The sequence below is a fragment of the Amyelois transitella genome, chromosome 3, assembly GCF_032362555.1.
Source record: "Amyelois transitella isolate CPQ chromosome 3, ilAmyTran1.1, whole genome shotgun sequence".
NCBI lineage: Eukaryota > Metazoa > Arthropoda > Insecta > Lepidoptera > Pyralidae > Amyelois > Amyelois transitella.
Genome location: NC_083506.1, coordinates 8,219,120 through 8,245,115, shown reverse-complemented (window position 1 = coordinate 8,245,115; position 25,996 = coordinate 8,219,120). Strand labels below are relative to the sequence as shown.

Genomic DNA, 25,996 nt, shown 5'->3' with positions numbered 1-25,996 from the left:
TAGGAACTGTGCATAGGTTACTATGGTAAGAATGGAATGGGTACGAGTCACCGGCGTGCCGGTGTAGAGCCCCAAGCGGATCGTCCATCACACCATTTTTGTCTGTCATCTAACCAAATACCAAGGGCAAAGGGATGATTTCTTAAAATTCACAAAAGACGCTAGTGGCTGAAAGCGGTCGATCTTTGAAGAAGAGACACAAAACCACACAATAAATAAATAAATAAGTTATAACTTCATGTTCAAGCATTTGTGAACTATTGCAGGAGGGAGTTTTCATTCACGGTGTGTTCCTTGATGGTGCGGGTTGGGATCGCAGAAATTTACGCCTTTGCGAATCTATACTAAAAGTCTTGTATACGCCATTACCAGTTATCCACGTATACGCTATCAACTCTACAGCTCCTAAGGATCCCAAGCTTTATCAGGTAATAAATCATTTATATCGACATTTTGTTTCTTCTGTAGATGTACCTATAAAAAATCATAAATTTGGTATAAATATCATATTATACAGGGTGACTTTTAATTCAACTGCATAAATTTTACTGTTAAGTGTACTCATCTTAAGGATATTTAAAAACGTTAAAAGAAAAATATCGATTCATATTTCAGAAAGTACGAAAAAAAAATAAAAGTATTAAAATCCACGATCCTAAATACGTCATATCACCCCGGGCGGCGAAAAAGCGACGCGTAAGATTCAGAGGTCAACGATACAATTCATTTAGCTGAGCGATCTCGATAACTCTGTATTTTACTTGATCTTGATACTAGAAAAATAATTTATTTTTCAGACATTTATTTACATGTTTAGTTTTATTTATTTTTGTAGTATTGGTCTTTAATAAAGCGTGTGACGTAGTTTTTGAGGGTTTTTTAAATGTGAAAATGATGACGTTTAATTTAAATAAAAATAGGCTCAAACAGCTCAGAAGCATGGGTGTAGTCTATGTTTAAAAGGATGCAGTTGTTTTAAATATCACCCTGTATACTTCAGTCCTGGTAAAACTTTATAAAAGCTTACGTAACACTTTACAAAAGCACTGTCACGCTGGCTTTAAATATTTCGAATGTTTCTATCTTAGCATTGACTTTATTGTGAAAAATTCCATTTGTTATTAATTATTGCAGTGCCCGGTATATAAGAAACCTTGCCGTACAGGATTGACCTTCATTACTCCTTTGTGGCTCCCCACTATCAAGAACCCTGATCACTGGATCCTACGAGGCGTAGCCATCTTGTGTGATATTAAATAATTTTTTTCATCTATTATTTTGTTCACTTTGATAGAATATTATTAGTATTATTATTTGGTATTTAACTTGTGTTTGATATTTTAATGATCAGGTAAATATTGCAAAACATTTATTTATTGCGTGCGGGTAGTATTTTAGGCCCCTCGGCCTACCCTTGAGGAAGTCTTTCTAGTCGTAGTCTTGTGATAATTTCGATGTATTTTATTTTTTCTTGTTTTAGTTTGTAATCATTTGACATAAAATAAACAAAAATATTATTCATTATACGTTTATTTTTGGAGAAATCATACCAAGCGTAAAGAGGTATTCAAAGTGGATTTACATATTAATAATAACATTATTTACAATACAACATAACTTTACAAATACTGTTGGTGTGCGCACGGGACATGGATGGTTTAGTATTCGAAGAATCTACTCAGATTGCGCAAAATTACATTCGAATCTGAATTTTTATCTTTTAGGTACAAACAAAATAATTGTTACATTTTATATGGACGGAGTATTCGCTGATTTGTAGTTCATTAATCACAACATGTATGGAAGCATTTTGAAATTCATAAATACGATAACGAATATACATACAATTTTTATAAACCATTACTTGTTGTTTATTTTATTTGTTGGTATTTGCCTGGTTACAATGAAAAGTATTTTTCTGTTTCATAAGTAAATCAATATTAATTTATAAAATAATTGTTGATCAGTCTTTAAGAAGAAAAAGTATAAGTAGTATTTCTACATGGTTCTAAAATTTTAAGAATATTGTCTATTTATTCAATATAATATACAGTCATATTATGCCCGTCGTAGGTAGCATTAATGTAAAATCAGAACAATCTTGTTGATCTAGGTGCTCAAATTTTGCTAGTGAAGGGCATAGCCGTGTAGGCGGATGCCGTAGGCCAATTCTTCAATGTGCCAATCAAAATATGACTAAAATCAGAATATTTTACGATCTAATTAAATTCTTTCACTTAACTGCTCAAAGAAGGAATATAACCTCAATTTGACCTTTCGTGGGAGCCCACGAAGTCTACACCACAATAATTCGGAATAAAATAACACAATAGAATTGTCATACAGTCAAAAGTAGAATAAATACTTATCTCTTGGATAGGCATGTAATATCTTTGTCTTCATCGTCACTTACCATCAGGTGATGGGAGACAAATGTCTTATCCAATATGAATAAAAAATATTATGATTGTACTTAAAACTGTAGAAAAGGTGTTACCTCGTTTTAAATTAAGACGAAAAAAGAATGGTGTCATTTTACCATCACTTGCAACATCACATTCACTAGTACTTACCACTTCTAAGTTTTATAGTATTCCGAATTATTTATAATAACTAGTGAACCATTCTTTAATAAATATATTAGACCTTAAATTTGATCTTGTTGACACAGTAAGTATTGTAATATTTTAATATAAGTAACCTACTGCTACCTAATGATCTGCGATCGCAAATATACAGTCTAGTTATACAGATATCAACGAGATCTAGCATTCCTACTGAAAAGTAACAATTTGATTTCAAGTAACAAATTAAACAATAATATATTACAGCTACAGTATAGACAGTCTTATATTAATATAGTGTACCTATAATATGTATACCATGAATATTAAGCACAATGTTATTAAACATGAAACATCTAGCGTAGAATGTGTTTATGGTATACATCAGATACCTTTGTTTTAAATACAATGCTTAGCGTTCATTATAATTCATATCGCTGCCATCATTTATAATTATCTATGTATATGAATAACAAGAAAATAATCCATATATTGATAATAGTACAGTTCGTACGTTGTTACAACGATAACTCATAAAAATACAAACAAGCATTATATTTCGCCTTTGGCAAAGAAATAGTTACTGAGAATATTGCACTTGATGCGATGATTCTTTGGAGTTAGGGTTCACTTGAGTTTTAGTCACGCTTGATGTCTTCACGAGAGTGACCGAGTGGTTCTACAGATCTTGACCTAGGTGCTCTGAAAACAACAACATATAAATTTTACTATTATATTTTTAGTTATAAAATTATATGTAGGTATTACTATAATGTGAAATATATGCATTCGATTCCCAGCGCGGGCAAATATTTGAATTTGTTAAATTATGTGTGGCTCTAGGTGTGTTATGTCCGTTCGTTAATCCTGATGTTAAACGGCTGTTCGTTGATCGGGGCTGTCCGTTAAGTGAGTGTTTATTGTAGACATTTATACCTTCGTCTTGAAAGCGTCAATTCAATTTTTCCTTCTTTGACTTGTTTAAAAAGCGATATGGCCCCAGCATGGCTTAGTCCACGTGTTGGCACATTATTTACCGACAAGATCTCGTCACCTGAAAGTGTTAAAATAAAATTACCAAAAAAAAAAATACAATAAATGGAATAATGACAATAAGAACACGAATAGAAGAAAACAAGTATACGCACCTTCAAAAATAGTACCCTTATCCGCCGCTTGACCATTTGGAAAAACGGTTTTGACAAATATGCCCATTTTTCCTTTCGGCGAGTCAGTACCTCCTACAATACTAAACCCAAGACTCTTATGACCTGGCCCTTTCCAAAATTCCACCTTGTTCATAAAAGTTTGCGCATAGTGACCACAATGTTGATTTTCATAGTGTGCATTATATTCTTGCTGTCGTGATACATGTAAACTGTGATTTGGTGAACATCGTTGCGATCCTATTCTATTGAAAAATCTACTCCTGCTGCCATTTCTGAGTTGTTCTGGTATACTTTCGAAAGATCGATTTTGATACAGGCGTGGCACATGTTTTATATAGTGGGAAGAATTCTCTTTGATTTCATTGACCGTATTGTCATTTGGATAGTGTAACAGAACTGGGGACGGTTTTGAATTATGTAATGATATGGGTCTATAATTATTTCCATTACCTTTTCTAGGTATTGGGGATTCTGATGACCGCATTGATATTTCAATATTTGTAATATTATGCAAAGACGAAGAGGATTGGTTATAGGAATGTTTCTCCAGTAACTTTTCATCATCGCTTTTTTGGCTTGAATTCAAAGAGTCGTTGTTTACTTGTACACCCACTTCACAACTTTTTTGCAATTCAGATCTCATAGAATTAGTTCTATAAGTGATTTGATTATTTATATGGCCACTGGTAATGTTTGCATTATGTGCGGGATTTTCACTAGGAAAATGAGTTTCTATTGTTATTTGATTAGAAGATGAGGGTTTGTGTACCGTTTCTGAGATTATATCAGGAGGTACATTTACTTGTTGTGGTTCTGTTGTTAAAATTGGATTTTGCTCGCAAGTATGGTTGTTAATTATTCGACTAAGCGTAATTGGAGTAATTTCATCATGCGCCATTACAAGGTCTACCTGATATCTTTGAAATAGGGCCCCATCTTCAACTGTGGCTTCAGTAGAACACGAGTTTACAATGTGTTGAACTTCTTTCAAGGAAGACAATCCACGAAGTACTTTTCCATTTACATTGACTATTTCATCTCCTATTCTCAACCTTCCGTCTCTATGGGCGATACCATCAAAGTCCAATTTCACGACAATATACCGTACCTCATAATTTGCGCCACAACTATCAAAATCAACTTTATGCTGTGCCAGATACACTCCCAGACTTTCATCTAATCTTGATTTTAATAATCTGATTTTCCTAAATCTTTTAGTACACGGACCACGGCCAAATATATCTATATCAGTACCATCTACTTGATGTACTGCCGATTGACTCTCCGATATCATTGTTCTTCTATTTACGTCTGGAGTAGACGAATGCTCCACAGGAAGAATTTGCGAATGTAATAATTTAATTTTTCTTGTTTGGACTCGTTCATCTAATGTTATTGTTTTATAAATATAAGGCGCTTTTTTGTTACCAGTCTTTTTAGGTAATGGTGGTGGTTTACTGTCATTGTGTTCGAAAATTTGCGTATTCACTGATAAACTGGCTTGTTTATTACCTTGCCCTTTATCTGTTTCATATTCGGCTGATGTTATTTTTTCTACTGGAAATAGTGCACAAGGCGTTGAACTTCTACGAGCAGGAATTTGTACTCTGCTTACATTTATTTTATGGTTCAAACTTAATTGCCTTGAAAAATTGCTCTGATTATTATCTAAACGGGAATCGAGAGATTCATTCCTCATTGCAATAGTGGAAAAATGGTTAGAATATCCTGGGGGCGAGTGATTACTGTGTTCATCAGTTGGGCGGCCATCACTGTCATAACCAGATTCATTGGAGCTAACATAATTACTTAAACGATGAGCCTGAAGAACCTCAGTTTCCGGCGCACTATGAGAAGAAGACGTCAGTTCAGTTTTCATATCCCTTACCGACCCTAAAACAGAATTATATTCATATACCGGTAAACTATTTCTGTTTCTGGGTATGAGCATTGGATCATAATCAAATGGAGCTCTTTGAGATATCATTGAGGATCTTCTAGGAACTTCTTCTGCGCGTCGCCCAGTATAAATGTTATTGTCGATCTCATTAATACTTCTCAAAGAACTTCTTGCAAAATCATATTCGTTTCTTAGGACATTGTTTATCAGCATATTTTCTTCATGGAACGCTATACTGTCACTACTTTGATATCTTTCTTCAGATCGTGAATTAGGCAAATATAGTCTTTCTCTCCGTAGTTTTGGTGATTTTCGGTCTAATCTTTCTGAAAAACTTTGTCTTACGCAGTTGGTTCTTTGTTGTGAAGTCAAACTATTTTCTTCGGGTAGTACAGATAATTTAGATCTTAGAAAAGCATATGGAAAATTCGGTTTTTTGGTAGTGCCACTGTTATTTTGTCCTTCTAAGTTTGGTATATTATCACAACTAATAGCTTTAGTTGACGATGCTACCAATGCCTCATCAGATATTAGATTATTGTGTTTTATTGGAGACTTTTTATTTTCATTGATGGCGTTTTGCAAGTCTATGTCATCAGATGGATCATCAGCTTTCACATACGTTGAGAGGTGGGATGTAGAACAACTACGATAAAGCGAAGGTCCATTAGCGACGGGATATGATTCATTATTTTTTTGCGTGTTTAAGGATTGAGATTTACTTGAATTAAGCATACCAGTGGAACCCATTCTATGGAAGAATGATTTAAAAGGACTTGGAGATCGATCCCTAGATCCACTACGAATGCTTCGTATTGAATCTGAATCAGGATCTCTTCTTAAAGAAGTAGAGTCTGAACTACTTCGACCCATTTTCCATTGTTGTTTCTTCTTATACTGTCCGGTTATAATCGAAGAATTTTCTTCATTAGCATTCTCGTTAACAGAATTGTTTTCCAAAGTTTCTTTTACATCAGGTTTCTTTAGCATATCCAGCTTTTTTCCCATTCGACGACCCCACGTTGCGAAAACTGTAAAGGAAACAAAAGAAAAAAGATAAAACTAGATAATATGAATGTCACCCTGACAAAAGTATAAACGTAGATTATGAATGTGACAATGGTAGTAATGAATTTGGCAGAGATAGATCTTACATTTTGGATGCTTGAGACTGATACTTTGCTTCTTCTTGCGAGCTATCTCCCGAATTCGACTTCCATGACCATGGCGTGGAAAGCGGTGACTGGCGTAAAATTATGTTGTAGTTGCAGATTGTGAAGCTAGCTGGACGAGATCTTAAATTTTGATAGCATGGCTCGGAAATTATACCTTTCTTCATCTCCCGGACGTCGTCTTCCATGACCATGGCGGGGAGAGCGGTGACGAGTGTAAAATCTTGTTGGGGTTGCGGCGAGGCAGCGGCGGCGGCGTCTCGGCGTGGAGACGGCGTCGCGGCGGCTAGCGGCGCGGTCACTTCCCTGCGCTTCGGCCCGCGGAAGAGGCGCATGATGACCGTTCACGCATCCATCGCGCCACGCCGCACGCGTCTTTTGTTCTGAAATTTGTAACGGACATTTTAATGAATAGTCTTAAAATATCAGTCAATTCCATTGGGTATTAGGTAGAACAAATTATTAGAGGACTAGTTCGACTGCCGGAGCCATAGGATGCAGATACTTTTGTAGCTATGATTAAACTATTATGATTATGGCTAGTGTATGATTGACAGACGTTATTATTACACAAGTGGCGTAGTCGCCACTCTGGTCAAGTTGGGAATGACTCATCTTAAATGGCTAGTAGTTGGACGGGATCACCGGAAATCCATGCGGCTTAGACGCCCGTCTAATAACTGGATGCTAACCTAACCAGTTCTAGATCATAGCCGCAGGATTATGTCCATAAGTATTTTTGTGATTAGTGTGTCGCTAGAAGTAAGGTTTGTAAGAACATGGTCGACAGAGGCAAAGACCATCGATTAAGTAATCCCTTATCCTTTCTCCTGGCTTTAGTCCCCGTTACATCGTCACCACTCTGGAAAGGAGCCCGGGGTATGCTTTTGACCTTGGATCCTGGATTGGGTGAGTCAGGTTTTTACACGAAGTAGGTAACTCCCATCTGATCTTCGCAACCTCTGCAAGCTAATTCGTGTTGGATCTATGGTTACACATCCAGTTTCCTGAATGTGCAGGTTTCCTCACGGTGTTTTCCCTCACCGTAAGAACATAGGTTAGTATTCAAACTTAGTTTTTATATCTCTCATATATTACTTCGAAAATAGTTCTTGGTACATGGCCGAGGTGGGATTGAGGCCTGTGCCTTTCAGCGCATCACGCATTTTAACCGGATACCTTACCACACAGATCACACTAAGCTTTAGTTTCTGATGATTAAGAACTACCACGTAGATCACCCCTGAGACACGCGCGATTGCATGTTATAAAATGACAGTTTAATTATCTTTAGGAAATGCTTAATACCATTTACCACTGTCCGTTACAGGAAATCTTAATGGATTAAACATGAGGGTCTCATTGGAAGTAGCGGCGCAGAATTTAAGTGTTTAACGTCGATCGCGAAGATGAAACTGACGAGGCTTGTATGTTTATGCGATAAATACGCAAGTTAATATTGATAATTTATGGTTCTATGCATTAGTGAGACAGTTTTCCATCAGATAGATGTTTGCGTTTTATTATTCGTATTCAAACAAAACAATAATCTATCAACTCGAGGATTTTAATGCGCGTTTTATGCTCTGCTTCTTTAGACGGTTGACTGAATTCACTGCACAAGATCAACACTAGTTTCTTACAAATAAACTGCAAATAAACAGAAGTAACTATCTTTTTAAATGTTGTATTATTGACTTGTCATTTATATTAGGATATTTGGTGCAAAATATTATAAAATATACATATATAACTTAAATATTTTTTGTCAATAAAAAAAAAATATTCCGCTGTTTCCTCGTGGTCATACTAATTTGTCATTCTAGTAGTATGACTTTACATGATAGTTATACATGACCCGATAGTCATAAATATGTCAAAATAGTATGACTTTTTTATTCATTATTATGGCACATTTCAAACATAATTTGATAATTCGTCATATCTTTTGGTTTCACATTTGTTGACGTCGAATTAACTACTTCAAACTAAGTTTACTGCCGCTTCCAAAGCGTCAGTGCAGAAGAAATGGTAACAAACTGCACTGCAGTATTCTCTTTAATATCGTCAATTCAGCAATATCCAAACTTGCAATAAAAATGTGATTGATTGATTTAATTTTAAATGGAGTGTCAAATTTAAATAAATCGATGCAGAGTGTACCGCGAACTTTGATTTGAACCTACTATAAATCTTTACGAGCTTCCTGCGCCAAGCTTAAAACCCATATGTTTTGTCATTAAGGTAGCTGATTATTTCGGTTGATAAGTTCAAAATTAAGTATGTTCTTTAAGGTACGTACACTTATTGTATACTTATGTATTTTCTAACGATATTGACATACACTACAATCCTTTTTTGGTTGTTTTTATATAAGGATCACATTAAACATTGATGTTTCCTTACTTACTTAAAAAACTCATATTGCTCTGAGGTTTAAAATTTTTGCATAAATAAAACCACGAATGAGTTTACATTATGCACATATGTCTCACAATCAATTTTCGCTCGCCATAAAAAATCCCCTGTTGCTTTTGCTGTCACCAAGTTGTTACGTGTTATACAACTAATAATCGATATAATATGAAGTGTGGTTGTCGCCATGTGAATATCTCATTAGCATCAAGGAAGCGGCTTCTTCCGGCGGATGCCACTTCACGGTTATCTTTTAGATAGGTACTTACCAGCTTGCTAAAGCTGCACCTGTCATCTTTAGAATTTGCGTTATTGAAATGTTTAGTCACTAAAGTGATACTTGCACAATTTTTCTATCTCTGCCACATAATGTGCTTTGTCACTACTTATTATGAAGTCCCCTTATTTTCTGTCTGTAGGAATAAATGGACTTATTTCGACAAGTCGTGGACGGATTTTGTTACTGTTTAAAATGTTACAAAGAGGCTTTTTGAGAAAGGTTTATGTCTAAGTATAAATGCTACCCTTGCGAAGCCGGACCGGATCGTTAGTCTTAAATTAAACATTAAGGCCTAATAGTAAATACAAAACTTAACTCATTAATGGGAGGACGGTAACGGATAAATATAAATAAAACAATTTAAAATGGCGTCGTTATCATTTTAAAAAGACTACAGTGAATTTGTTTGTGAACAGCATGGTTTGGTAAAGGAATAAAATAAATAGTGCTATAAATCGAAAAGGTAATGTTGAATATCAATGTGGAGATTTTCAATGTAGTTCGAATATAATATGATATTTATATTTGAATCTGAATTGTATTGGTAGAAAGAGAGTAGGTATAGTTGTAACAAATGCAAGAATGGGCTGAATCTAGCTTCTTATTCAGTGTTAAGGATATAAAATTAAAGGGTTTTTAAAATTTCATTCAAAGCGATGTGCCACCGGGCTAAAACCATATTTGCAATTAAACTAAGTGGTTCCTTACATTACAACAATTTTTATCATGGTAATGCTGTTTATTATCAAAAAATAACAAAATAATAACGAAAATACATATCTTAACAGTTGTATTCTCTCGTACGTAAAGAATAAAATACTCGTAGGATCAAGTTAAACCAGTCGGGTTTTTACAGGACCTGCTTTACGCTATAAGAGTGCTTTTGAAATGTTGTAAGCTGCAATGCGGCACATTATTAGATGGACGATTAAACCGTAATTCAAGGCAGTTGGTGCATCCAGGGCATTCTGACAAATGCGACAAATCTTACCTCAGTGTAATGACTGGGATATGCCTAGATTACCACTTAAGATTCCTAGCGGGCTCGCATGCCAAGGAAGCCATTCTTGGTTCTGATTTGTTTACGTGACTCGTAATTACGTTTTTCTTAATGGCGCCTCTGTGGGGACACGTAGGTAAAGACTATTTACCAGGACCTGAATGTATGGCAATTATTGCGGTAAATATATTCTCGCATATACCGAGGTACTGTTTCCTCATATAATATAAACATACGATATAATCCAAAGCAACTCTCAAGAGTCAAATGCTACACATACCTACTTATAAATTATAATATTTAAACTTAATAAATTGTATTCGTTTTCAAAATCTACTTTCAAAATTTCAATACTCTTTTCATAAGAAAATTAACTTTTATCTATATATATAAAACTCTTCCGTTACTGAGTGACTGACTGACAGACAACGCACAGTCGAAACTACTGGTCGTAGACAGCTGAAATTTGGAATGTAGGTTCCTTGGGATATGTAGGAGAGCACTAAGAAAGGATTTTTGGAAATTCAACCCCCAAGGGGGGGAAAAGGGGTAAAAACGTTTCTATGAAAAATCTTATTCCTTGGGTTTATTAACTTGAAACTTGGCATGAACACGTACATAGGCAAGTAAATATGTTTGACATTATAAATTTTTTTCAAACTACCCTCCAATCGTGATTTAGGGGGTGCGATTGGGTGACTGATTTATTAACGCACAGCCGAAACCGCTCGGTATAGGAGTCTGAGATTTTGAACAGAGGTTCCTTTAGTAACATAAGTGAGCACTAAGAAGGGATTTTTGAAATGTCAACCCCCAAGGGGGGGAAACGGGATAAACTGAGCCGGGGCTGCGGGAAAGTTCTAACGAGATACCGTTGCCCCGGAACGCAAAGGGCAACTGAAGGAACGAGGTGGGTTTTAGTCAGTAAAAGTCTGACACTCCCTTCCGTTCCACCCAGAGCGGGAGAGGTCATTTGATGATTTCCCATCCTTAAAAAAAAAGACTTTGTATGACAACTTTCAGTCGTCTCTTTAACATACATAATAACATACATAATTTATGTATATACATGCATAACATTAATAACATCACGCCTTTAAATCCCTATTTTGTGTTAACACTACCCATACAAACAGCTAAAAGGAAACAAGTGAAGAGACGAAATTTGTCCGCATCCATTTTCACCTAAATTCTTAACGTTAATGAGATTTACTTTTTATTATCAGGTCAACCTAATAGCCTCACATGTACGTATAACTTCGTAAGAATTTTCTTTCAACTCCTAACCGTTGAGGAGTTGTACCTACCATCATCAGCTCATTCACATGGGATGATGACTATCAGACGCAAATACTTAAACAGATCTATGAAATTGTCAAAAACGTAATTGCCTGTAAATTTGAGGTTTGCCCTTGATTTCCCTGGAATACCATCATCAGATCCTGACTAGGTAACAACGGGACCAACTTGAAAGTATACTCTACCGAACAAAAAAAGAATCACGTAAATCGGTCCATAAATCTCGGCGTAATCGGTATGCATAAATAAAACACCCGAATTTTATTTTCTATTAACTATCACGAGGCTACATCATCCCTGAGTAACACAGGCTATATTTAATTCCAGTTGTAACAAGATTTCAGCCTGTGGAAGAAAAAGCCCTGTCGAGATCATTAAAAAACGCTAGATATATATAACCGAATTACACGTGGGCAAAGCCGCGGGCGGAAAGCTAGTCTAGCAATAAAAAAATATAATTAAACTCATACTGTTAATAAAAATAAAACCAAAGTTTATTAAATATTTAAGACGTTGAATGCGGGCTCTTGACATATAAATTGAAATATACAGTTAATTTCGAAGTAAGCGTGACATTGTATAATTGTTCTTGAAAAGAGCCTTTGTGAAGTTTATTGGACGCTCAATAAAATATTGCGACACGAAATTCGTTAAGCAATTATTCTGTCCCATACATTGAAACCTTAGAAACATACAAATTATATTTAATTCAAGGGTTTATTACTTCAGTTAGACATCCGATTTTAATGATATAAAAATATTATATATATAATGGTGCCGTGTGGTTCCCGGCACCAATAAAAAAAAAAAAGAAAAGGACCACTCCATCTCGTTCCCATGGGACATCTATGGGAACGAGATGGAAAAAAAAGTTTATAAGCCTATCCCTTAGTAAAAGGTGACTAAGGGATAGGCTTATAAACATGGGATTCTTCTTTTAGGCGATGGGTTAGCAACCTGTCAGTAGTTAAATCTCAATTTAATCATAAAGCTATACAGCTAGACGTGGCCTCAGTCTTTTCAAGACTGTTGACTCTGTCTACCCCACAAGGGATATACACGTGACTTTATGCTTGTATAGTTCGTCCTAAATACATGGAAATTGATATTTACGAATGGAAGAATATTGTTAGGTAAATCTTTACCTATAACAATTATACTCGTAGGTCAACTATAGAATCAAAATCGTGACACTAGAAAAATCTTTTCCCTGTAAAATATATGTACGTATTGATTTAGTATGGATATATGAAACTCATGTCTGTAAAAGTTTGACATAGCATTTTATTCAAATGAGCTGGTGTCCTGGGCAATTAAGTGTATCCTTGCTCTTGTGAGTCTGGGGACTGTGTTTGACGGCCATTGACATCGAGAGCAGGTGTGCGTCTGCGCAGACTAATGGCGGACTCACGACAATGCGTTCGCTAGGCTAGTGAAGGTTTCATGATCGTAATATAGATCATATTACTTATGGGATATCATAACTTAAGGGAGGTATCTAAATGTAAAATTGATCAAGGTTTTCTTCCTATGAAAATTGGAATTCCAAATTTCTAAATCTATAAGTAGATTTAGCTTCGAACCGAAGTGACTAGAGTTTGATCTTTGTTTGTATCTTTTTACGATTAAAAGGAAAAAAAAATAATGAATACACCATGAGATACTTTAAAATAAATATAAGATAACTTTATTTTGATGATGAACTCGCAAAGATAACATATGTGTGGGTTTAGTATTATAACACCAGAAACCTATGCAAAAAGTCGTAATTTTTTTATTTTCAAATTTTCTGAACTTAGCTTAAGATTGTAAAATCGCATAGCAATATTTACCTACTATTCTTTATTTAAATTATCACTTTATTTATTTTATATCTATAACAAAACAAAATATATTAATACATTGAATATTGTTTCTCAATGTTAATAACTGAAAATACTTAAGACGTCATATTTTTTGCCTTTCAACCTTCAAATAGTCTTTGTTTTTAATTTTGTTAACTTTCAAAAGTAACTTTCTAACGTATTGTAGCAAGAAGTAGACGTAGTTCATGCTTATTGTTTTCAATACTTATGTGCATTCAAATTATTTCTGATACGAGATTTGTTACTTTGGGAAAATTATGTAATCATTTATTTGTAATAAAATTAAAATTAAAATCAACCTTCGCCGTTGTACCCGACAACGGCGAAGGTTGATTTTAAGAAATAATAATGGTTTTATATAAGATATGTTTGTTTTGCAGTACATTAGATGTAAGTAAACAACAAAAATTCAATAACATTCATATTGATTTTGAACCGTAATTACCTCGGATAGTTTTTTTTCTAAAGTAATTCCGGCTGAAAATGAACGTTAAACCTCTACCACACATCCTTTATTACAAAGTTCTAAATGCATTAGAATGCGGTTGTGCTGGGTATAGTTCGTCTTAAATAGATTTTAGTGAAGTTTTATCTTAAGTACGTATATTTTTGTTTTTATCAATCGATTTTATAAGGTTTGGTCGTAAGATTTTAACGACAAACTGAAACCTTAAATTAACAGCATAATTTCATAAAAAAGGTATTTTTCAATATTCCGAAAGCAATGAACCGATGGGATAATAAATCTATCCGAGACCGAGATCATTGTCTAAAAGTGATTGTTGTCAAGTTGTGTTGCCGCGTAGGATGACTATGCTAATCCGTTAACAAAAATATTAATAATCGGTAGAATGATTTGTCTTAAAAATCTCCCGCAATGAAACAAAGTACCCCGAGGTCTACAGTAAATTGGTTGGATAGTTTTCCATTGTTGTACACAAAATCAACAATACCATAGTTAAACCAATGTTGCTTTTGTTTGTTAAAAGTCTCTTTGGAATCTATTACGTTTCTGGGAATGCGACTTCTTCAAGACATAATATTTTGCCACCTTTTGAAATTTAATCATTGCCAGTAGCCTAGCAATGATAATAAAGCAAATAGGTATTTAAAAATAAAGACAAATACTGTTACCCCTTTAAATACCTATAATAATATAATATAAAAATATTATTTCTAATACCTATAAGTACAATAGCTTCTTATGAAGTAACACGCGGCGAAGTGTACTTAGATGCAGTAATGTGGTTGTAAACAGAGCTAAATCCAGCACGTGAGTCACCTCGTGCCAGAGCATATGGAGCCAGTACGACTATAATATCGGTAAAGCTATAACTGAAATATTATATTGCATTCTTTCTAAACCCTATATTATTAATCATTTGCATTTGCACTGTGAAGATATTGTAGTCGTCAAATCCGAGGCTTAATGAAAACCATTTTTTTATTATAATGAGTCTCGGAAATTTTTCTATATATATTATCATTTTCGTAACTGTTGGACTAACGGTTGGACCTACCTAAGTAAATCATACTGATATTCTACCGTACTTATGTCTTTTGGTGTAAAGCGTTCTTACTCTGAACACCAAATAAAAAAGGGGTCAGTGTCGGCTAAAGTATTTTGTTTTTTCTTTACATCTATTTGTTCTGTCGGTCAGGTGTTCCTGATGCCACAATAGGTTCTGGCTGAAAATCGGTGCTGAACATGTTCAGCGCAACACTGAGCCTGGCATTCAAATTTACCTTTTGTTTTGTGTATTAATACTGTAGAAATGTTATATATTTCTTTTTCAGAAATTTCTTATCCCGAAAGTAAAAGATTATGGCCTAATCGAAGGTAAGAATTGTATTAATAAAAATAAAGATAAGTCTATTCACAAATGAAGCATAATAGTCAACATTTTCATTATAAAACCTTTCTATAGAAATGCTTGCGAAGTCTACCGATCGGAAATATAAAAATGCCATCACGTAGATTGTTTTATCGCCTCTACCGCAGGACAATAGGGCCGTCCGCGCTGTCTAATGAACACAGCAAAGCAAAATATAACGCGAAAACTATTTACTAATGTTTATTGTATTCTAATAGAAAAGCAAAATTAGTAGTTTGTTTCTTTATTAAGTCATTTTACTAGGTAAGACGTCTTTGACAATCTGTGTCATTTGTCCTATTTACATTTAAATTTAACCCACAGGACCGAGTTTAAATACACGATTGCGTTACCCTTCTCAGGGCCTGAAACAATGTGCCCTCTGATGGACTATTGAACTGAAATAGAGCGGCGCTTCCGTGGGTTATCTTATCACTCAAGTCATGACCCTATTATGGAGAAGCGTGGGAGTATTCTGATTGATTGTGCGGAAATTATCTGTAGTATCTTTTATTACTTTACGTATAAATTACTTTTTATTACTGAAAATTTAGATTTGGTTTAGTCCTTAGGACTAAGTGTTGCAGGAACAAAATAAATACATTAATATTAATATTATTAGGTACCCTTTAAAACCTGTATTTTTAGTAGGTTTTCACAAAATTACAGGCACATAACAATATAAATTTATTGCATTGAATATATAAACAACTCCGTTTATCTTTCACAAATTTTCCTTCGCAAATTTAGCTTTCTTGGTTCATAAATATTTTAATTTTATCGTCTTTGTTAAATGAAACGCCAGTGCTATGTGTGATATATGTAAATAAGTTACGACGCTGCTTGGGCTTATTGCCGGATTGTAGAATAAGTTTCAGAAGATATGGGAATATATATAAGTAATTGAACTTAATTTCACCATTATTATAACCATTCTTCATTATCTTTTGGTATGAAATGGTAGATTTAATTCTATTTAAATCTGTTAAGTTGAAATAACTCTGTATGAGTAGGTAGATATTATTATTCACCATTATGTCAATACAACAAATATTTACTTTATAAACAAGTTTCTCTCTGAAATACGCCAAATTCAATATTATTCCGATTTAGCTTCCTATAGATTTCAAGTAACAGATTTCAGATAGACTTATACTGATGTTCCACATAACATTTACATGTAAACACATAAGGGTGTAACCATCCACCACCTACAAAGTCATTTAGTAGGTAGTCACAAGTTAAAAAAGCCCAGAGGTAAACTAAAAGCAGACATAAACAAACCGATGTATTCCAGATCCTAATACCCCGAGCGCCTACCCCGACCACAGACATACATAGTTTCAGCCAGATCGCTCGGTTCATACCGCAAGTTCACCCGCCTGCAAGTGTGTCAAATACAGTTGCTTATGGGGAAGTTAACAAATGAAAGGTATCGCTCAAGTAGAAAATAATAGTTAAAAGAGAGTGAAAGACAAAATTAAATACATATATTACAGCAGTAAATTTATAATAAAATCAAGTTTAAAAAACTAAAAAGTAATGAAGGATAAAAAACACAAGGGTAACGTTAGGACTTTTTGTACTTACATAGGTCTACATTTATCGTATCATGTACTCAATGTGCAAACAGCTCGCCACGAGCTTCCTGTAGTTATTGGGGTGAAATTAGAAATAAATCAGTTGATTTGGACCAATTTGTTACAAGATATTAGATACTGATATAACTTAAGTACTGATTTTAATACTTCGGTTAATTATAAAGACAGCATGAAAAACTTTCGAAAAGTGGTGTCTCATGGACACTACTTACTATCCACGTGGTTTAGACACCACTTACTGATCCACGTGGTTTGGCGCACTTGCAAGGTCTAGCTAAATTACGTCTGTGACCCCCGAAGCTATTACTGTACTGTACGTGATGAAATTTATCGCTTGACTTTACTCTTTATCGGGTCTCGTCGGGGTCTAATATGGCTAATCTCAAGAGGGGTGTATTTTTGCTGCATGCGACAGGTACTTTGGGGCACCAGTGAAACGTTAATAACAACTGTTATGGGGTAAAAAGAATTTGTTATTCTGTACTTGGCGGAGATTATGGTCTTATGGTTTATGTTTTCTGACGCTGCGCTTTTTGTATATGATTTGTGTTGTGATGTAAAATATTATTCTTTTCACAAATAACAGAATATCCTATTCTTGATGGTTTAAAATGGTGACGGTAAAATTTTAGGGTCCAAACTTTGTAAGACTGCTTACGTTTTTCAGCTAGGCTAGGCTTAGAAATAGGTCATAAATGATACCATAAATGGTTCAATAAGTTAAAATTATTTGTTATAAACATTAAATGTGGTAAGGAACTAAACATAATACAAAAAGAGAATCCAGTCTTTTAGTGACTCTCATTCAAGTCGATCAAAGAAAACTTTTCTTGGTAAAGTACAATATTATTTTAGCAAATTTCATACGAGTGTGTACCGTTTTCTGTTTGGAAATAATTAGCAACTGTCCGTGATTTTGCGGGAGCTGAGACGCAAAGTCGTGTAGGGTGGCCGCACTTTGAAAAACGCATACATGTGATGACTTACTAAGAGATGTGAGGTAGGTACTCAGTTCTCTTTCAGTAGGACAATGGTAAGCCATCTTAGTTAACTATATAAATATAAATATATAAATATAAATATATACGGGACAAATTACACTGATTGAGTTAGCCTCGAAGTAAGTTCGAAACTTGTGTTACGAGATACTAACTCAACGATACTATATTTTATAATAAATACTTATATAGATAAATATCCAAGACCCAGGCCAATCAGAAAAAGTTCTTTTCTCATCATGCCCTGGCCAGGATTCGAACCCGGGACCTCCGGTGTCACAGACAAGCGTACTACCGCTGAGCCACAGAGGCCGCCAATTATGAATTTGACTTTCAAGTTACGCGTAAGTATGCGGCTAAGATATTAATATATGCGATTGACAAATGTTTAGTATCGGCCATGTTGTTGTTTTGAATTGACGTAATATTGATATTAAAGTAACAATTAATGAATGTGGAAGAAGCGACAGAAGCATGCAGAGATCGCGGCAAGTGGAAAGATGTAGTCACTGCCTACCCCTCCGGGAAAATGCGTGATTTTATTAATATTGTCTTGAAAATTACAATTTTAGAACTAAGGTTGGGCCTTTCTTTTAAGTTATATAAACCTGTATCAGAAATACCTGCTCTCTAATAATTAAATATGTGTAATTTGCAGACAATGTGCAATTACATATTTTTAATGCTTAAAAATTAAAACTAACGTGCAAACAACAAAATGTAATGACACAATTAAACTAAGCATTATTGGATGGAATTTAATTAATTACGAGTATAGATAAAAGTGATTCGACTTCTTTACATGTTTGGGATTTTAGCCAGTCGTTTTTAAGTATTTTACAATTACGACGAGTTAGGTGGTATATATTTAACTTTTCATTTAACCGATTACATAGATGTGAAGATAAGTGTAAAAATTGTTTTTTGGCATTTGGATTCCTACGCCTTAAAAAGATTTAAGATCAAAGACAGTGAATTTTATGTTCGTATACTCGTAACTATCGTCGTGTATAATTTCAATGAATTATTGTTAGTGATTACGTTAAAAGACTGCTTATTATGATTGTAACATGGGTAATTTGTCGCTGGTACAGTTAGAGAGGTAATTTACAAGCGTGTAGGCGGGCGGGAGTCGCACGCGCACCTCGGCGTGGGCGGACGCCGTCATTCACAAGAAATGCTCCTCACGCACCCACACAAACAAATGCACGTTTACGATCTACAACAAAACACATCTCAATAAAACTTTACACTAACACCTCCATTTAGAAAGTAAACAATGAGAACAATACGACAACAATTTGTAAGCGACCATCTCTGAAGGGTTATTTTTTGTCGTCGTGAAATTGTTTCTTCCATTACTGGAATAAGGTAATGATGGTTGTCTATTGTTACTTGCGATTTCAGGTTTATATAAGAAATAAGCGAGGCCGATGACCTTAATCATAGATGTAGAAGGTGTAGAAATAGCTGGAGATTGCTCCGCCCCACCTAAGGCGGAGTAAATCAAACACGTCAAGCTAAGCGACATTAATAGCATGCAATAAAACAAACTAGACTGTTTCCTGTCTCAAAATTGTAACCGGCAGTTTCATAGCCAAAGATATTTACGATTAGTTTTTAGCATAAAACTAATTATTCCGTGGTGGAGTGAAATTGTTTTCGTTTGATCTCTACGGATTTCGATGAATTAGCTTGAGCGTCGGTGGTCGGAAACTTTCACATTCAGGTACCTGTATATGTAACCATGATCAATCCAATACGGGTTAGGTTTCTTTGCAAAGGTTGCGGAGGCCAGACGGGAGTTACTTCGTGTAAAAACCTGACTCACCCAATCCTGGATCCATGGTCAAAGGCATACCCGGGCTGCTGTCCAGAGTGCTGAGGAATAGAAGAGCTTGTGCAAGAAAACACTACCTCACAGTTAATTTAATAAATTTCTTCTAGTTCGGTTCCATCATAATAACGAGCATGCTATTCTATAAAATGAAGTAGAAACAGCCACGTCATAGCTTTTCTAATCTTAGGAATCATGTATCCGGAACTTGCACTTTAGTTTGATTTCACGTGTGAAGAGAGAATTCGCCAATTAACGTTATCTTCAGGAGATTGGATATGGTGAGCGAACACGACAACTTAATCGTATAAACCTAAAAAAACTGAATGATGTTAGGTATGAATCATCATTTCTGCTATTTATGTAGATTCTTAAATTGATTGTTAATATTTTCATTGTGCGAAGGAGACCAATAACCTAATAATAACTTTTAAGTCGGAGCCGGTTTGAAAGTCTTGTTTTTATGGTAATGGTAAAAGAAAAATTGTTGAAGGTCAAATTAAATGAAAATATATATGTTGTGAGTATAAGTAGAACATATAGTAGTAGTAGGTTTTCGATAGGTACTCCCATGAGTAAAGCATCATTAGCGCCGCAGTTGGTGACAGCTGAGCGGGGATTATCTAATTGAAGTCACAGGTACTTAAGTGGACAGTTAATTGCGCGTATCGAAATTATGTATACCTGAATGAACCACAATTATATTGTAGTCGGACATGATCAACAAATTGTGTTTAGTTACCTAAAAAGTGTTGCGTGTTGCCTTATAATAACTAGTTAGTTGAATTGAGTGAAAGCTGTTACTCAATCCACGTAACAGGCATAGAAAAGTTATCCCAGAGATGGCGATTCATTCGTTATTTCATTAGTCAGAATTAAAATTCCAATTAATAGTTATGTCGAGCGGTGGAACCTGTTTGCTTCCGGAGTTACGCAGAACCAGTCTGGCGCCCAATTTGTTTTTTGAAATATTTTTTAAGACGTTTCAACTGTTCTTCCACGGTCTCTCATTATGTAATTATTCGAAGAGGTGTTATTAGCTGAGAGCCTCTTAATTGAATATTATGTCGATTAAACAATTTTTCAATAACATATTCTGTACTTAAAAAAACGAAGATTTATTATTCATTAATCACAATATTAAAAGGCATTTTAGTGCGTTCAATTTAATTTGGGATGAAAACTGGGATATTCTGCTGTGCTAATTGTTCATTACGAATGTGCAGCGAGATTGAATTTTGAAACATGCTTATGTTCAAATATTAATTATAGAGGCGTGCGCTGATGAATTCTCCAGATTAATACTTGAGACGGTCTGATAGCATCCAGGTCGCACATGCGTGCCCGCAATACGGTAATCAGTTGTTCTCAATGAGCTCTGTTCTGTCTCATCTCGCATAAAAACATATTCTCGACTTATCGCGACTTAGATCGATGATTAAGTATAACGTGAAGTGTTTTAATTCCATTTTAATATCGCGTATTATCGGATATGAACGTGAGATAGAATAACTGATCATATATACTTATACTAACTACTGAATCGTAGGGAAGATGATTCATTAAAATTCCTGGCGTATATCTTTTGCAAAGGATGTTTTCCCACAAAAGCTTACTTTTTAAATTAAAATTAACGTATGTATAGTGCATGTTTAAGTGGCTTGTATTTATGTAATTGCGCTACTGGAGTTTGCAGTTAACCTTGAAACAGGCGGTGAGCAGTTAATAGCAAAATTACAGATCATTGGGGTTTAGCAAAAAGCTGAAGTACCTACCTACTTAAGTATATTTTTTACAAACAAAAGTTACATGATAAAAATAAAGTTCTCAGTATAATTGTGATCGCGCCTTATACCGATTTTGTTGTACACACTTAATTTAACTAAATAAGTTTAATTATATATTTATATAGTAATACGTTTATTTTTTATAATGAGTTATTTTACTTAGTTTTATATAATGATCTATCTAAGAATGTCCATCAAGGAAATTTATTGCACTTTTCTTACTGTCTCTAAATAAGGGGGAAGTCATTTTGTGCATACATCGTTTATGCGCGTTTTCGGTATTATTGTTATTAAGATGAATTGCCGATGGCGATGAAATAAGGATGTAAATATAGACTGGAGCTAAATGACACTGTGCTCAGGAGCAAGAAAAGGTCAGGCTTTCTGAGACGTAAGACCAGATTATGCTGCAGAGCTTCATTTCGATGATTTAGACTGCAGAACTTAGACTTCAGAAATCCTTTTAAACAAACTTTTTGGTTCTCATCAAAGTTGTTAGTTTAACACTTTAATAATGCTTGTATGTTTTAAATTGTTTTCATCATATCCTAGAATTAGGCTACAAAAAAAGTTTTGATTGCCATAAAATGTATTAATAATGCCATAAATTATAGTTTCGAACGGCTGTGCTCCTTATTTTTCCATTTACTCAAAACTATTTCATATTCAGAGATAAATTTAACAATTCACGTCTTTTGAAGAACAGATGTTGTGAAGTAAACATTATTAAAGCACGCATTATAAATGAACAATAATATTTTGATAAATAAGTATTTACGAAACGCTGCTCTTTTAAATATTTTAGTCTTTCTCTTGATACAAAAACCGCAGAAAAATAGTAATTTTCATTTTAAATACAATTCTTTTTCTCGTGTGAAAAAACATGGGTTTGTTCGGCACTGGTCTCTAATTCTGGGCACAGATTTTAAGAAAATTCAAATGTGGAGATTAAACATCGCATCCTCTTAACATCACAAAATTAAAACCAGGGATGTCTATCGACTACGACATATATTTACTTGGAGTCTTCAATATACAATTTATATTATACTTATGTAGAGCTGTTATTAAGAAAGTTACAAATGTGTGTTGTTATTAAAACGGCTCGCTGGGGCAAAAGTAATGTTGCAGTTGCTTTGGTAGGGAATTCGATTTCCTTCCTATATAATTGTTCTTAGTTTATATTTACACCCATTATGTACACGTACACGCATGATTCGAAATTTAATTGCAACTGTTTCATGTGAGGCAGAAACTATATATACATACATATTTTTGATTTAAAAAGTAGGTATATAATAATGTGATTATTTTTATTTCCAACAGGAGCAGTAAATGTGTTTTGTTTCACTTAAAATCTAAATCATATTATCTTAAAATACTTTTTTTACTTTTGATTTTGGGTAAGTAAATGATAAGAAGTTTAGGTAGGTACATTGTTTCAATTATATGAAATTGTAATATTTTTTTATATATTTACTAAGATTTTTTAGTTAGGTAACGATATTTAAAAAAAAAAAACTGGCACTGTACTATTTCACTTCAAACTTACAGCGGTAAAACTCTGTAGATTTTCTGTGTGTTCCAAAATATATTTGCTTGACCAACAAAAATCACATGTCATTCACAACACTAGCACTGGAGTCACAAAGTCACGGCGGTCGCGAGTTCGTTATCAAACGGCGTGAGACGTGCGTATCGATTGCTCTGCGGGAATGTTTTGATAAGGGCGGTGTTCGTGTAGCGGCGAAGCGGAGGCCACGGTGCTCGCGACGCGATTGAGCCGGGCTTCGGCAAGACTCGGACTACTGGAGTAACGTGACTCCGCCCGAATCCTTGGACGATAAGCCGAAACATCTCGTCTTGCGACAAGTGCACCCATTCATTTTTACTCGTCCCGAAATAACATTGCTTTGGTAATAAGGTAACTGAAATAGATTATGGTGGATGTGAGATTAATCCTAATGGAACTGTAGAAACATGAAGTTTAAAAGTTGATGGTTCAGATTAAAACATTTGTTTGTTATTTTATTAATTCATTATCAAATACGCAAAATGCTTCTTTTTTTTACAAACGTGATAACCTCATCTGAAAAGTATGTTGATTAAGTTATTTATCTGAACAAAATTAATATTAATCTTTTTAATTAACTCAATGTTGTTAAAATGATATGCAAGACTTATTATTATTATTTTCCCGGGAATAACGTGGCACGAAGTTCAATCCGCAACTGAATTGTTTATAATATTTATTGATAAAAGCTATCAATGGAAACTGAAAATCTAGAAACTGGGCAAATTTCCTACTTCGATCTCTCGCGCACTGATAAACACGTCGCGTTGTCTATAAGAGATAATTGATAGCACTTGCCGTTATCCGTTATTACCTTCCTTTAATTAACTACTTACTCTCCCATGTTTGCGTGTTCCCGGTTGCACTCTCCAGCGCTATGCTTCGGGGCCCGGGGTCCGCTTTGCGACGTTTCTTTTTGGTTGCTCTTGGACATTCTGAGTTTAAGGTCTATTGGTTCACCGTAATCTCAACAATAACAATGCAGCCTTGTTCCTAATTGAGCTACAAAATGCAGCTCTGTCCCTTATCTCCTTTCCATAGTTGTCTTCAGTGCCGACCGTACAGTGTAATATAATAATCTAAGCTAGGTTAGGTAACATAACTTTTGGTAGCAGGATCCCACAGGTCTGACGTAAGTTATAACTTATAGATGGGCTTCTATACTGGCGGCAGTTAGCAGGATGATGATAAAGTTTATCTGGTTATAGCGATATTGTCACTACTAAATAATACAATCATTGTGATCATTTGCCATATACAAGGTAGGCCAGTTCCCCCGCCGTATGGACATAAATGCTGATAGAATTGATGACAGAAGTAATAATTAATCTTAAGTGTTAAGAATAATAAATTATTGTATTAGGATAACTGCAGAGTACAGTAAACATTTCTCCTGAATTTGTGACTTGAATATTTAGAAAACTGATTGTTTTCTAGTAAATTGATGATATAATAATACAATAAAATTTAACCACGTATATGCGTTAAATGCGATGTATCATCATTACAATGAATCATTATTTATTAGGCAAATAATCATTTAGTTTCATTAGCAATCCGAGTGTGAATATTAACGACTATATACTTACCTTCAAAGCCCACTCGCGTAACAGCCTTGTAATATTTGGTATTTCAATTCGCCTTTCATCGTTTACTAAATCTACTAACAAAGCTCATTCGATAGGTATTTAATAAATGGATGAAGATTTTTAACAAGGCTCCGAGTTTTATCCCGTTGAGAAAATGTAAAGTATAATTAGGTAGTTTTACATATACCTATTATCGTTAGCGTAGTTAGTATCTCATATCTAATAAAAGAAAACTATCTATGGTGAAAAGACACTATACACTTTTTGAGACTGTCGGCACTGTCTACCTCGCAATGGAAAAGACGTAACGTGAAATAAGTATGTAAGGATTTGAAGGGAATAATAATATTAAACTCTTTTCATAAATTGGTTTTTATTTCGTCCATAAACCAATCGGTAAAAGATGAAAGCCATTTCCCGGTCGCCATAAAGTAGGTACGGTAAACAATTTGTAAAGTTATGAATGGACATGTTAATTGCAGAGACAAAACGGAAACAATGCAAAGGACAACAAACAAGTTTATAAAAAAGTTTCGTGGTTTACACCTTTTTACCTTCGAAGTCAACGAATTTTAGTTACCACATATCCATGTGTGTGTCGGCCCTTAACCGTCTGGGTGTCAGGTGGGCAGGTAGACAGAGTAAAGTATCTTCCCCACCCCTAAAAGTATGAGTAGAGTCGGCCTTACTCGATTACGATTATTGTTGAGTAACTCAAAATTAAAATTTCATAGAAAGCATTATATAGCACAAGGACTAGGATTAGGATAAGGTATTCTATAAACGTATTTTATCCATAACTTACCTACTTTTAAACATATAAAAGTAAGAATGAAAAAGGAGATGATGAGAGACTGGAAAAGAGCTCGGTCTGTCGTCGCGAGATAAGCGACTGAGCTAGAAAGATAAGATGTGACACCAAAAGAAATCATTATATAAACGTAAAAAAATAACATATGAGCGTGTATGTTACCAACATTCAAATAGTAAAATAAAGCGAGATGAATGTCTTGCTAGTAGCTCATTTCATCGCCGCAAGATAAGCAAATGAGATAGAAAGATAAGATTTGTCA

General features: G+C 34.6%; 2 protein-coding genes across 2 annotated transcripts in view; one reads left to right on the top strand and one right to left on the bottom strand.

Moving 5' to 3' along the window:
- LOC106137793 (dynein axonemal heavy chain 8) overlaps window positions 1-1,260 on the top strand; it is a 34,902-nt gene extending 33,642 nt beyond the window's left edge. The window contains exons 89-90 of the mRNA XM_060949331.1: window positions 267-428; window positions 1,135-1,260. Coding sequence (XP_060805314.1) covers window positions 267-428; window positions 1,135-1,260 — 288 coding nt within the window. The remainder of the gene's footprint in view (window positions 1-266; window positions 429-1,134) is intronic.
- A 254-nt stretch (window positions 1,261-1,514) lies between these two features.
- On the bottom strand, window positions 1,515-23,553 carry LOC106137818 (uncharacterized). The gene is made up of 5 exons (XM_013338731.2): window positions 23,314-23,553; window positions 6,963-7,188; window positions 3,713-6,664; window positions 3,501-3,618; window positions 1,515-3,266 (listed from the first exon to the last, which is right to left on the bottom strand). The coding sequence occupies exons 2-5, from the start codon at window positions 7,138-7,140 to the stop codon at window positions 3,203-3,205; spliced, it is 3,312 nt and encodes a 1,103-aa protein (XP_013194185.2). The 5' UTR covers window positions 7,141-7,188; window positions 23,314-23,553; the 3' UTR covers window positions 1,515-3,202.
- Window positions 23,554-25,996: the final 2,443 nt, after the last annotated feature.